The sequence below is a fragment of the Erpetoichthys calabaricus genome, chromosome 14 (genome assembly GCF_900747795.2).
Source record: "Erpetoichthys calabaricus chromosome 14, fErpCal1.3, whole genome shotgun sequence".
NCBI classification, from domain to species: Eukaryota; Metazoa; Chordata; class Cladistia; order Polypteriformes; family Polypteridae; genus Erpetoichthys; species Erpetoichthys calabaricus.
The window spans coordinates 60,679,877-60,695,381 of NC_041407.2; the positions used below are offsets into that span (position 1 = coordinate 60,679,877).

Consider the following 15,505-nt stretch of genomic DNA (forward strand, 5'->3'; position numbering starts at 1 on the left):
AGTCAACACACTCCACATAAGCTTTGTGTTTGTCAAAAAGGGGGCAAGGGCACAGAAATTAAGACACTATACCCTTCCAGGAGCATGCCTCCTTTAGTCACCTTATGCAAGAGGGACAGTGACCTTCCTTCCCTAGACCACAGGTTGCTTCCCATGTGTAAACATTATAAAAAAAGGAAGCTATGCTATAAAATGTAAACAGATAAATAACTAAAGTACCTAATTCAGGGATCCTAGGCATGGACAAGAACAATGTCTTTCATCCATTTATAGGTAAGTTTTGGAGTTGCATGCAGTTACTCAATTGTTATACCTTCTCTTTGAATAAGCAACCTCCAAATATGGGTATGATTGATTTGCTAAAAAACATGATTATTGCAGAGTTTGTTTGCTTGGGAAACCTTACAATAGCTGTCCCTGGCCAAAATATTGAAAATGACCAAACATGGAAAACATCAGTACTTCAGAGCTGTATAACACTTGACTCCTCTCATCTCCCGGTCAAATTCACCCTGGCATTTTGTTTCTCATTATAAATAAAAAAATGTGTATTAATAACCCTTACAGATCACAGTGGCACACTAAACATTTGCATATATTACGGACCTACCTTTTTAAAAGTTATAAGAATTTTTCACTTCAAAACACAAGTTTCCAGAGCAAATGAAATGCCACAATTGTATAGAAAAAGAGAACTTATCCTTTACAGGGATCTGAATGAAAGCAACAGTTGATTCTGTAGCCAGAAAAAAAACTTAACAGTATTGTGATGCCACCAAAGTACAGTATAAGCCAATTCAGGCAATCCTCAAGTACTTTGGTAAACATCTTTCAAGCAGGTTTACTGCTACAGGTGAAAAGGCATATTCTTTGTAGTTACTGGAACCTTTTGTTTTGCCTACTGTTAGATTGTTGCAGGTACAGTGTAACATTTAGCCATTTATTCACACCAGAAAAGCGATTATGAACACTGATAAACAAAAAACAAACAAAAAAAAAAAAAAAAAAAAAAAAACACACCACCACCACAGCAAGACAAGCTTTCTAACCATCAGAAAAAACTGATTAATCTGAAATCATACTGCTACTGAAGATTCTTAAAATGTAAGGTCTGAAAACAAAAATTTACTGTACATCCTTGCTCACATCTGCATTTTAGGCTTTAAAACTCTGAAGGACAAAAATCACAAATCATTGTAGAACTAAATGAACCTGAGTATTTAGAAAGACAAGAATTTATGGACAATATCTAAGAATTTTTACATTGAACTGAGATGGTTTGTTAATGTACGACACAAAGCACCACCTACCTGTATATTGATACATTTTCTATTAGCTGATGTGTAGAACTATCATACAAAATGATGCCTCTTGGAGATGCTTTTAATGTGACCTTCTGAAGTTTCTTCCCACTGGCTTTTGCCTAGAATTGCAAAAATATTTTTGAAACATTTCTAAACACAGGAAAAAACTTGAATTCATTAATTTACTTCCACCACGAAAATATCATCATTATCATCATCTCTTATTTAAACAGTTTGTATTTGGAGATGGCCTGGCATGCCTTGAAGATTTGGTTCTTACACTAGACACTGATGATCAACACTGGATATTCAGGATAAAAAACTGATGAAACATAGGTTTTATTTTCCTTTCCTACCACTGTTAAATTGGGAGGAAAATTTCAAAAGGAGAAACAGAAAAAACTCACTGTGGCCACAATCCGTTTAACAGCAGCAGCAGACAGTTCCTCTCCTTTTGGCTGCTCCACTAATGTCATACCTAAATATTTCAAATTGAAAACCATGCCTTCCAGAAGAGTTTCTCTGGTATCAGTCCAGTTCTCCGGCAGTTCTGTTGAAAACAGACGATTTTATTTTAGGCATTAAACATTTGGCAATTTATTGGAGATAAAACATTACTAGCCTTTAGAAGTGAAAATTATGGTTTTCTAATTTCAAGGAATTTCCATCATGCAGTTTTTATTCATTATTCTCAAAGAGAGTGCAGTGTACATGGATCTAAAAACTAGTACATCAATGTGTGTGTTTTAATTGGCAGTGCTAACATTTACAAATATTTTAGGTTGTACTTCAAACATTACATGAGCTGTGACCCTTTTGAAATGCAAGCATCCAGAGGCAACATTAAAATAAATTGGAACTGAAGGAAGGCTAGGTACAACTTGCATATATAGCCAAAACTTTACTAGAACACAGAATTCCCATTTACAGAACGGGGCATATACAGAATTGTATGAAACATTTCTCAGTCCAATAAAGTTGTTTTAAAAAGGTTTAGTGAAAATTTCAAAAAGGAACAATCACAAAACTTCGGAAAACATTATTATACACATAGAATAAAAGGCAAAAACAGGAAAAAGGTTTCTTCTATAATCTTAGCTTGTTCTTGTTAAACTTCAGGTACTTTATATACTTAAGTTGTGTTATTTCTCCAGGGCTTCATTTAATACATTCAGTGCTTTCTGTAAGTATGTATAGTACGATTTGAAACCTTTTGTCCTCCATGCCTTATCAACTGCAAGGTAGATCATAAAATGGGAGTAGTCTAGTCAAATAGACAAAAATCTCATTTCTCTTCTGGTTCGTCTTGCTTCCACTTCAAAACCGGTCTCACCCACATGCAGCCGACACGGCATTTCTCGATTCCTATTAATTTTCTTCCATGTCATGTGCACTATACTGGCCTGCTGAGCGTAATACATCCAACAAGTACTCGAGGTGCTGCCAAAATGGTAAAGTAGCTTTACCACCTTTACGGGAGCCACCTGTGTCTTTACAACAGCTTCTTACACAGCAAACATCAGAAGGTAAAAATCATCATAAACACATTCGAGAATACAATTCTTGTCTAGCATTTGCTTCCATGGGTGCACAAATAACTCGACCTCCTGGCCATGGACCACACTGTTTTAAAATACACTGGCAAAGTTAAGCACCAAATCTCTCCACTATACGCTAACACTTCTACCTCTCTAGGATATGGACAGTTGTATGTTTTTGACACAGCGCAAGCTACTGAAGTACGCTTACAAAATAAAGTAAACTCTGCATGCAGTGAAAATATACTTCTCCAGCTAGATTCCATGCTCAGAACCATCAACCCCTTCGCTAAATCATACAAACATGCATGAAATCGCTCAGTCCAATCCAACAGCATCTGTGTGAAAGGTTTTCAAGGAAAACCCTGGGCAGGATTTACGACGATACAATGCCCCGACATTGCAGCAATTTTCATTGGAGAAGATGGTGAAACGCCTGCCGAAAGGGACATTTGCATCTATCCCATTCGCAACTCCTGTAAACAGATTTCCACGCTCAATATGAATTGTGATCCTATGGTTTACCCACTTTTATTCCCTTACAGAGACATTGGCTGGCACAAAGATTTACAACATGTTCTGATAAAAACCACCAAGCGAATAAGGCTTACTCAATGCCAATTTTACACGTACAAATTACCAATGAGGAATACATTTAGTATTTTGCACTCCAGCGGCAAACTATTCCAACAGTACGCCGTAGATGCGTATGTTAAAACCGAGGGCGTGCGTCTCAACTATCTCAGATTACATCAACAAGATCTGCACGTGGAACAATACAATGTTTGAATACAGACACACTGCAAGCAAACGCTGAAAACAACAACGTATGTGTAGGCAAAATGATCATATAACCATCCACATTTCCAGGAAGTCCAAGATGCATGCAACAAAATTATCAGGATGCCATGGCCATAGTACGTAAATTCGGAAAGCTTGATTTTATTTATCACTTTCATATGTAATCCTACTTGGCCAGAAATTCTACATGCACACTGTGTCTTCCAAGTAGTATTTATTTCTACTTGATTTCTGAATTCCTTTCTCACCGTTTTCCGTTCCTATTCTTACACCGCTGTATGCTACAGCGGGCGTCGGCTAGTAATTAGAATACTCCATTTATATTTTAGCTTGTGAGAATTATAACAGAACCTCTTAGTCTATGCTGTAATATATTTAGACAAACATTTTAAACATAAGAAAATACTATCAATTTAACATAACCTTACTAACAAATGGCTCTCACACATCCGGCCAATAATTGTTTATGCCAAGACCAAATTAAAATTACTACAATACTACGTTGGCAACAGCTTTACTGAACACTTTACATGAACACTTAAATGAATACAAACTTAAATGTAAAAGCATAAACTCATTAAGCACAAAATGTAAGAATCATCAATACAATTAGTCATTTCTGGGATCAGACAAAGCTTGCTAACAGGTCTGTCCAGTGCACTGTTTTAGTCAAACTAACTGTTCCGACTGCACCTTTGGCATCTGGCATTGCCTTGATGACTCGACCAATTACCCAAGAGTTGTGAGGTATAGCTTCATTTACAATGAGAACAATGTCACATGGTTCAAAATGTCTTCTTGGCGAAAACCAGTTTTGACATTCATGAAGTATAGGTAAATACTCTAGTCCATCTTTTCCAAAACAAATCAATGTACAGTGGAACTTCAGGTCACGACCGTAATTAGTTCCAAAAAACTCTGGTCACACCCCGAAAGTAATTTCCCCCATAGGAATGTATGTAAATACAGTTTGAACGGCCCGGAACAGATTAATTGTATTTAAAAAAAGATTTTTAAGCACAAAAATAGTTAATTATACCATAGAATGCACAGTGTAATAGTAAACTAAATGTAAAAACATTGAATAGCACTGAGAAAACCTTGAACAGAGAAAACTAACATTGCAAGAGTTCACACTATAGCCTTATGAACCACTCGCTGTAAACAATTTTTTTTTATATAAGCACAGGGGGGGAAAAAAAAAAAAACGAACATTTGAAAAAGGTTTTTCCTCCCTTTAGCCGCCTCGTGCTTTTGTTAATGAAGAGGACATGGCAGCTGTAGCAAGGTGATTTATTTAAAACTGGCCTCGACGGGAGATATGTAATAAACTTAAGTTAGTGTACAGTAATCCCTTCTTGATCGCAGGGGTTGCATTCCAGAACCTCCTGCGAAAGGTGAAAATCCGCAAAGTAGAAACCATATGTTTATATGGTTATTTTTATATTGTCATGCTTGGGTCACAGATTTGCACAGAAACACAGGAGGTTGTAGAGAGACAGGAACTTTATTCAAACACTGGAAACAAACATTTGTCTCTTTTTCAAAAGTTTAAACGTGCTCCATGACAAGACAGATGACAGTTCCGTCTCACAATTAAAAGAATGCAAACATATCTTCCTCTTCAAAGGAGTGCGTGTCAGGAGCAGAGTATGTCAGTCAGAGAGAGAGAGAGAGAAAAAGCAAACAATCAAAAATCAATAGGGCTGTTGGGGCTTTTAAGTATGCGAAGAACCACCGGACAAAGCAGCTGCAAAGAAGAGAGCAATGTGAAGGTAGTCTTTCAGCATTTTTTAGAGGAGTATCCATATCCTCTAGGCCAGTGTGCGAACAGCCCCTCTGCTCACACCCCCTTCATCAGGAGCAGAGAATGTCTCACACACACACACACACACACACACACACACACACACACACACACACACACACACACACACACAAAGACAGAGACACAGAAGCAAACAATCAAAAATCAATACGTGCCGTTTGAGCTTTTAAGTATGTGAAGCACCATGCGGGAAGCATATCGCTTGACAAAGCAGCCACAAGTAAGCCCAGCAAGGAAGGGAGTAATGTGAAGATAGTCTTTCAGCGTTTTTTGAGGAGCGGCCGTATCCTCCAGGGGTGCGAACAGCCCCCGTGCTCACAATATATTTGAGGAGTTTTATTTAATACGTAATACACGCTGTGGTTAAGTAGCTTCTCAGCCATCTGCCAATAGCGTACCTTGTATGAAATCAACTGGGCAAACCAACTGAGGAAGCATGTACCAGAAATTAAAAGACCCATTGTCCACTGAAACCCACGAACCAGCGAAAAATCCGCGATATATATTTAAATATGCTTATATATAAAATCCGCGATAGAGAAGCCACGAAAGTTTAAGCGCGATATAGTGAGGGATTACTGTAATAAAAAATTGCATAATTAGTTCTGGACCACCCTATACTGTACAGGGAGAGACTGAACACGTGCGTAAATCACAGGTGCGTACGAATCGGAAGGGAAACGAAAAAGCGCACAAAGTTCCCAGCGAATGCACAGAGAGAGACTGAACATGTGCGGAAAATCGGTGCGTACAAACCGGAAGGGAAACTGGCTCGTTCGTCACCCAAGTGTGCGGTCGTGAACAGATGCAAAAGTTCGCTGAACTTTTTGGTCGTAACCCGATTTGTACGTGTTCAGAGAAGTTTGTGATCCGAGGTTCCACTGAACTGAACTTGTTTCCAGGGTCTTAATGTACACTGGTTATTTTTAGAAAAAAATGAAGGGAAGTATGCTGGGTTGAGTCTTCAGTAACAGCAAGTGATTGGGTGTCAGTGCCTCCAAGTCATTCAGATCATCGGATACCTTTGTAAAGGGGTCTGTTAATAGATTCTGCTTCACACATTACTGGTTGAAGCATTTCATTGTCTAGTGTGTGTCTTTCTGGGTTGTACTCAGACTGATTGATCATAAACTGAAATGCCTCTCTTTCAAGGGCAATATCAATTATTTGATTATAAGAGACCATGCCACTGCTTTCTTCAAACTTGGCCACCGTGAGAAATAGTCTATAAGTTATTATGGTTTCAGTTTTTTCTTCCAGAAATAAAAAGCTGTGTAGTAAACTGAAATGTGGATCATCTTTAATGAGCAAATCATGTTGGTTTAATGCACCTGCCTACATTGTAATCCACAAACAGCTGCAAGCTGTCAACCTATTTTTCCCATTGCTGGACATACTTCCACTTTACCCACTCATGCTTCTTACAGAGGTTCCTTAAGAGAAGTTTAATAGGCAATATAACTGGTGCTAAAACTCCAAGTGGATCACATACTGAACTGGCAACTGCCAGAATACAACATCTTGCAGGAGGCTTATCTTGTAACTTACTGGAACTTGAAACTGTGTGCACCACTGATCTCCTAGGGCACTCTCCATTATTAACAAGTCATGGCTTAAGTCTAAGTCCTTTTGTTCAATAGCTCTGTCCTTTTCAGGTATGGACATCAAGACTTTGGTTTTTACTCACTCGTTTGGTCAGGTGAAATCCTCCTTTGAAACACAAGGCTTGAAGATCTCTTACCAATTTTAAAGCTTGTTCTTCTGTATCAGACTATAGTCAGTCATCAACATAGAAATTGTTAAGCACAGCGTTAATTGCTTCTTCCAGAAGCTGTGTTTCTTGCATCCTCAGCTGTTCTTTGTAAAGCACAAGCAGCCCAAATTTTTTCAAAAAGTAACACCACAGAGATAGTCCTTATGTATTCTTCATGCCAGTCATTCAGATTACATTCCAGCCAACAAAGGAAATTAAAATCAGCATCTTCATCTGGAACAGTTAAATTGGTAAAGCATTGATTTAATATCTGCCATTAAATGCTACTGGCTGTTCTCTGAATCATGCAATAACTCCAATGAGTATTAGGTCTGGTCCCTCCAGTAAATTGTTCATTCAGTGAAATCCCTTGATAAGCAACTATACAGTCAAACCCACTCTAATTTTGTTTTTCTTCAGATGATGTACTCCATGGTGAGGAATGCACCACACTGTCATCTTTGAAAGACAACTGTTCAGTCAGTATCATATTACTTATCTAAAGTCTTCCATGAAAATTTGTAATGCACCTGGAATGTTTAAGCTCTCTGAGGCAGAGTACACCATTCTAAAATATAACGACTCTTTGGCATTTTGTGTGTCTCATCTTTTAAAAGCAGATTAATACAATTGTGTCCATCCACCAATTTCCCAGACTGTGTGCATGAACTTGGTTTTCCTTTGACAGTTCCTCTCTCTTCACAGCTGCACTCTGGAAAGTTTGTATTTTATTGCCAAAACAAAATTTGTTCTATTTCCATTAGTGACACACAACTGACTGTATATCTTTGCAGTCTTTCATCATCCGACCCCTTTAGCAGACCACTGACAATATATCCAAGAGCAGTCTTCTCCTCTGCTACGTATGACTTGCTATGGCCCCATAGCTTTAGGGACATTTGTACCTATTAACAAACCTACTTCTGCTTTTATCTGTGGTAGATGCACATCTGTGAGGGAAGACCATCTTGCAATATCCTCTTGCATTGGGAAGTTCATTATGTAAACTTCTGGCAATTCAAAAAATGTATTTTCTTCAACTCCACAAACCTGTAATTCTGATAAACAAACTAGTAAAGTGTTCTGTCCTATTGACCTTATTCCTTTCCACTGTGCTGATCTGGACCCAAGCTCTTGTTCCAGGAAGATTTAACTGCTCTTGAAGGTTCTGTTCAGAATGTTGCTGTACTCCCAAAATCTATAAGAGCATACATCTCTATACACTTCTCACTCATCTTACACTTAACCTTGACTAGGACATGCACTGCTACCAGGCCGGTAAACAGAATGTCTGATTCCAAGGAGACAAAAGAGCAAGAAATATTCTTTTCAGTACTGATTTCCTCTTTTAGTGGGAGAGGCTTTATTTATTGATTTTTTTTTACCCATTTCTTTACTCCGATGCAATATGTCTGTTGAAAAAATTAAATTTCAAATTATGTTCTTGGTTATATCCAAAGTCTAAGATTTCCTTGATTAAAGAGATTTAAGAGTATAGTACGAATGTTTGCAGTGCTGTCAAATTCATCTTTTTTCATGTTAGTCATAACATTCATACAGCTGGTAAGAAAAGCAGCATGGTATCTCAGACCTGCTCCATCATCTGGTTTTATATGTGGCCACTTCATTGCTTTCTGTAGGTATGCAGCAGCTATCTATAGCTGGTTTCCATAATAGCCATCAAGCTGCTTAATGGCTTTTGTGTAACCTTCTTCCGGTAGCAGGTATGTACAGCTTTTAACAATTTCACGTGTTGAACCTTTGGTAAATTGCACTAAGAAATCTACTTTATCTCAGGGGTTCTAGACCACAACTCCCATAGCATGTCGAAATACTCTAATAAAGCTTGAATAGGCTACGTCACTGGGTCACCATAAAAACACTTGGACCTTTCTTTAGGGAATGAGTGCTTTATTTTGCTGCTCATTATCTGAACACTGATCTTAGCAAAGTTCATTATTTGACAAGGTTTAAATTTACTTCCATTAGTGTGCGAAGAACTACTACTTGTACCATATTGCTCTTCATTCCTCTCAACTGGTTTTTCAGGAACATAAGGATCTGGATTTCTCAGAAATATTGTATTTCAGGAGTACTGCAAGTATTTGGATTACTTGAAATGTGATGATGTCCTTTAATAGGACTTTAATAGGTGCTCTCAATTTTGCACTGGATTCTGCGATTGCTGCCTCTAATTCCAGCTCATCTTTTAGCTCTGCTTCTTCATATTCTCTTTTAGCTCCTAGCTGTGCTTCTTGTAAGTCTAAAGGCTGCTACCTTTTTAAAGCTCCAGTGTGAGTGAGCAGTACTGCATGTTCTGCCTCCTGCACCCCGAGCACGCTAACTGAGGTGGCTGCTGAACTTAGCATTAAGTTTCTGTAAAGACAAAGTTATCTGTGGGAGTCAAATAGTCACTGAATTTTTAAAAGGTTCTTCATTTACCATATTGAAAGGAGTATTCAAGGTACTTTTCATGGGTTTTCGAAACCCAGTACATTGTATGTGCAATAAACACATTTAAAGTCTTCAGTTTAGCGCTGAGACGTCCATGTTGCTTCTTTCATTTCTCTTCACCACTTTACAGATGAAATAACTATATACCATTTTCAATTTAGACAATTCCATTTCAAAAGTGAATCATTTTTCACAATTAGAAAACCTCAAGAAGGATAAATCTAGGTCCTTCAAGTTGGGTAGCTGCTTGTATTTGTCTTCTATAGCTCCTTGAAGCATTGTTACAACTACTTTCAATTTCCAATCAAGATTTCATACAATGGCATCTAAGGAAGGTGACTTTATTCTACTCCAAGGTCACTTGGAAAATTTGAAAATGAGCAAAACAATGTTTATTTAAATTTGAACCATCACTTTCGATTAGATTGGTAATCTACTAACATGTTCATAATTGGGATTTGTTGCTGCACTAAACATTTACTTAAATGAAAATAAAAACTAGACTTTGTACATCTAGATTACATGTTTTTGCAATACCACAATTTTTAAAGTCCTTGAAAACCTTAATAGGTTAGGTTTATAAGAACATAAACATTGGTTAGCACATATATACATGAATACACACATGTATTTAAATTTATACTACATTTACACTACATGCTGCAACACTTTTAAAAAGGCTTAAATAAAGAATCCTGAATTTTATTGCTTGTGTTAACACTAGAATTACCAGAGCCTACGAAAAAACTTGTAGATCCGGCCCACCTTAAATCTCATTGCATGTCTCCGTCAGAGTCTTTTGTCCTGTAAATGTGCCAATAAAGCCAAGCAGCCGGCTATTCCATCCCCCCACCACCGCAGAACGTGCACAAAGTTCTCCCAGCTCATACCTGGATTATCTGGGAGTGAACTGCTGGAGTTTTAGAGTGGAAATAATAGATCATTATTTGGAAAACATGCATTTCATGTGTGTCCCGTTTCTACAATAATCTGTGTAAACACATTGCTAAAACAAATGTTTTTCATATTTTAGTAGTAAATGACAAAATATTGGCATAATCTATATAATGTGTGAGGCCTGAAGTCCAAAGATCAAATACTTTGACAAAAGGTTCAAGGATAAGGCAACAGCTTTCATGGTGTAGCGGTAAGATTTGCCGACTTGTAATCAAGAGTCCCCCCGCGTCGATCCCGACTGCCTCCTATATTTGCCGTTTTCAGTAGTGAGCTGCTCTTATTGTTATTACAGTACACACATACATTTGATTTGCATCTGCAACAGCCACTGTAAATGTGTTACTTCCTCCCACCCCCCCACCCCCCCACCTTTATTCTCTCAGTCACGATCATGATACCTACTACCACCGTAGGGATCGGACGCTGTTAGTTTTTATTTGAAACCGAGAATAACTGTAGATGTGAGTGGTGTTTTGAGGCAATGGAACTGGACATTCTCTGATCTGGAGGAATAAAAGCTGACACACAAACGCTGGTGAGTCTGCTGTATCTCACTGTCACTTGATTTTTTTTATTCAGTTTTATTGAGTGTTCCTGCTCACGCTGAATTAGTATGCACCTTATGGTCTATGAAAAACAGACATATGTATATATGATAATTTGGAATTATTCATTTTATGACCTGTATAGTACATTTCGGGAAAACACTGTGGCACAGATGCAACATTATTCATATTCATTCGCATAACATCTTGCGGTTGTAATCAGTGACCGCATGTCCATCCCCCCGATCTTGCCAGTCTCCATGTTGCGGTTTCTTTTGTACTCCAGGACATGCAGAGGAAGGAATAGTACAGAGAGGTCAGTTCAGCGCTATATGCAATCATCAAATTCAAATGTTAACAGTTCACACACACACGCAAGGACCGTCCTTCCTACATTTACGACATGTGTACCTGTTGCAACGTACACACCTCTATGCTTTAGTTCCTATTACACACCTGAAAAAGACAAATGACATTTTCAATAAATCATTTCATGACCTGAATAGTACCAATCAGAAAACATTGCACTAATGCAATATTATTTGAAAACTAACAGCGTCAGATCGGGTGTGAATTTATACTGGTGCTGTTACTTAGAGTCATATCAGGAGGGGCGGGGTTGGGTGAGGGGGTACAGCGTGATCGTGATTGAGAGAATAAAACTGAAAAAAGCTAACAAGTACAATAAATTTATACCCAATATCCCATATATTTGTCTTTTTACTCAGTACTGCGTGCAAGCAGGAACACGCAGGTGGCCAGTTGTTGTGCGCTATAACAAGCTTGACCTGGCAGCGATCAATGCACATGTACTGTGCAAGGCATGCATGGGGGACCACTGAGAAAAGAGTGTTCATGGCTCACCGTGCAGAGCAGCTTCGTCGTCACTTCTTACAAGAAAAGGCGATGGATAAAGCAAAAGAGGATGCAACATCGACAAGCTTCTGTTCCAAGAGAGCCGCTTTCCCAAGGAAAGTAAACCAAGTAAGCATCAGGTGCCCTTTCAATGTAATAGTAACCACAGCTTTGAGAGAAGTGTGTACATTGCAACAGGTATACGTCGTAAATGTAGGAAGGATGGTCCTTGCGTGTATGTGTGTGTGTGAGAACTGTTAACATTTGAATTTGACTTTTACAAGTACTATAAATGTACACCGTCTGTTACAGATGCAAACCAAATGTATGTGCTTTATAATATTAACAATAAGAGCAGCTCACTACTGAAAACAGCAAACATAGGAGGCAGTCGGTATCGATGTGGGGTGACTCTTGATTACAAGTCGGCAAATCTTACTACTACGCCACAGAAGCCGTTGTCTTATCCCTGAACCTTTTGTGAAAGTGTTTATTTGATCTTTGGACTTCAGGCCTCAGAGTTTATGCCAACATTTTGTCATTTACTACTAAAATATGAAAAACGTTTGTTTTAACAATGTGTTTACACAGATTATTGTAGAAACGGAACACACATGAAATGCATTTGTTCCAAATAACGATCTATTACAGTAATCCCTCGCTATATCGTGCTTCGCGGCTTCACTCCATCGCGGATTTTATATGTAAGCATATTTAAACATATATCGCAGATTTTTTGCTGGTTCGCGGATTTCTGCGGACAATGGGTCTTTTAATTTCTGGTACATGCTTCCTCAGTTGGTTTTCCCAGTTGATTTCATACAAGGGACGCTATTGGCAGATGGCTGAGAAGCTACCCAGCTTTTTCTTTTTCTTTTCTCTCTCTCTCTCTCTCTCTCTCTGATTGAGCAGGGGGGCTGTTCGCACACCTAGACGATACGGACGCTCGTCTAAAAATGCTGAAAGATTTTCTTCACGTTGCTATCTTTTGTGCAGCTGCTTCCTGAAACGACATGCTGCACAGTGCTTCGCATACTTAAAAGCTCGAAGGGCACGTATTGATTTTCTTTTGAAAAATAAACTCTGTCTCTCTTTCTCTGCTCCTGACGGAGGGGGTGTGAGCTGCCGCCTTCAACAGCTTTTGTGCCGCGGTGCTTCGCATACTTAAAAGCCAAACAGCCCTATGAACTCCTTTGAAGAGGAAGATATGTTTGCATTCTTTTAATTGTGAGACGGAACTGTCATCTCTGTCTTGTCATGGAGCACAGTTTAAACTTTTGAAAAAGAGACAAATGTTTGTTTGCAGTGTTTGAATAACGTTCCTGTCTCTCTACAACCTCCTGTGTTTCTGCGCAAATCTGTGACCCAAGCATGACAATATAAAAATAACCATATAAACATATGGTTTCTACTTCGCGGATTTTCTTATTTCGTGGGTGGCTCTGGAACGTAACCCCCACGATGGAGGAGGGATTACTGTATTTCTACTCTAAAACTCCAGCACTTCACTCCCAGATAATCAAGGCATGAGCTGGGAAAACTTTGTGCACGTTCTGCGGCGTGGGGGAAGGAATAGCAGGCTGCTTGCTGCTTGTCTTGATCAGTACACAGAGGTGCGATGGGATTTAAGGTGGGCCGGGTCTACAAGTTTTTTTGTGGCTCTGGTAATTCTAGTGTTAATGACCTAAAATACAATTGGGAAAAAAGGGCTTCCTTCATGATTGCTGCAGAACACTGAATTGCTCTAAAAGTTGACAAACTAAAAAACTGTTCGTCAAAAAAAATGCAAGAATATCAACACTAGGGGTGGGCGGTATGACCAAAATTTTGTATCACGGTATTTTTCAAAATTATCCCGGTTTCACGGTATTTGACGGTATTTTTTTCCCATGAATGAGTGGATGTTAACCATATTTTCCACTGTAATTAGTGCAGTAGACTGGCTAAGAATAACCTATTCCACTGTCATGAGCATTGCACATTGTACAAAAAAAACATTTTAATGTGCACAAAAGTGTTAAATACAGGTTTGAATGGTCCCATAAAGTGATGGTTTTCAAGGGGGTGGCACTAATGAAGAGAAGGAATCACACTGCATGACAGATGCAGTCAAAATATAGAACCTTTTTATTGAACAAATTTTGCAAACAACTATTTTGACAACATATTTTCAACCATCCCATCATTAAACTGCATAATATTTAAACTAATAAATAATAAAATAAATAGTTCAACGTCCAGTAATAACAACAATAAAATAAATAGTGCAAAGTCCAGTAATAATACTATTACTTCAAAGCTTCAAGCCCAGATACATTATACAGTATTCAAGTATTGAGAAAAAAAAAAAGTGAATGTGTATTCACACATTTGAACATAATGAACAAGGCACTTATGTACATCTTAGCCATTACAAATTCTGGGCAAGGAAAACCAGATGGTCAACAGCATCTGGTTTGAGTACTGCCCTGTGGCACATGACAATGTTCCTACCAGTACTGAAAGCTCTTTCAGTACGTGTTCAGCACAAGCTACAGGAACGTGTTCAGCACCAGAATCAGCTGGGGTCAGATCAGCTGATCCCGATACCTCACTTTCATTTTTGATCTCCATCTATCAGTGTTTCTCAAACTCGGTCCTGGGGACCCACTGTGGCTACAGGTTTTTGTTCCAACCAGATTCCTAATCAGTGCCAACACCTGATAACACTGAGCTCATTTAATTAGCTGGTATTTTTTTTTCTTTTATTCGACATTCAGAAAAGCATGTTTTACATTTATAAGACATTTATAAAATTTCTGCTTTTACTATAGATTTAAATGCTTAACTTTCTTTTGTTGATTTCATTATACTTTGCCCTTTCTCTGTGCAGTTTTTTCCCCCTTCGTTGTATCTTAATAATGACAACTTAAAATGAGCAGATCAGACACGCTGGCAAACAACACACTGAATAATCAAAGGCTGCAACTGCTTTTGCATCACACCCACTAATTAGTAAATAATGGATTAATTAAACAATTAGAACACCTTGAAAAGTAGAATGAAAATCAAGATGAAAATACTGTTAAGAAAAAAAAATACATTATTCCTATATAACTGCTTGGTACATTATAATATTTGTTTTTTTTAAGCAAACTTAGTTTTCTAATTAATATATTGTTCCCTAAACACAGAACTTGGGAAATATCAGTTCACTTAATTAGCCCAGGAGTTCAATTAAAAACAGAAGCTGGTTGGAACAAAAATCTGCAGCGACAGTGGGTCCCCAGGACCGACGTTGAGAACCCCTGATTCTATATGATCACTTGCATCAAAATCGGAGTCTCAAACGATAGCTAGCTAGACTGAGGCATCTCACAACTTGGGAGTTTCCGACAACGTATCGTAATGCATCGATCGGCCCACAGAAAAGTTTGTTTGCCGCGCCAATTTGAAAATGTATATTTTACACAATTTTATATAAATTATCG

At 38.2% G+C, this 15,505-nt stretch overlaps 1 protein-coding gene across 2 annotated transcripts in view; it reads right to left on the reverse strand.

Annotated features, from left to right (window-relative positions):
- Positions 1–15,505, reverse strand: part of ldlrap1b (low density lipoprotein receptor adaptor protein 1b) — a 77,921-nt gene that overhangs the window by 36,801 nt on the left and 25,615 nt on the right. For both annotated transcript variants that reach the window (XM_051918749.1, XM_051918748.1), the window contains exons 2-3: positions 1,712–1,854; positions 1,311–1,423 (exon numbers count right to left, since the gene is read on the reverse strand). In XM_051918749.1, coding sequence (XP_051774709.1) covers positions 1,311–1,423; positions 1,712–1,854 — 256 coding nt within the window. The remainder of the gene's footprint in view (positions 1–1,310; positions 1,424–1,711; positions 1,855–15,505) is intronic.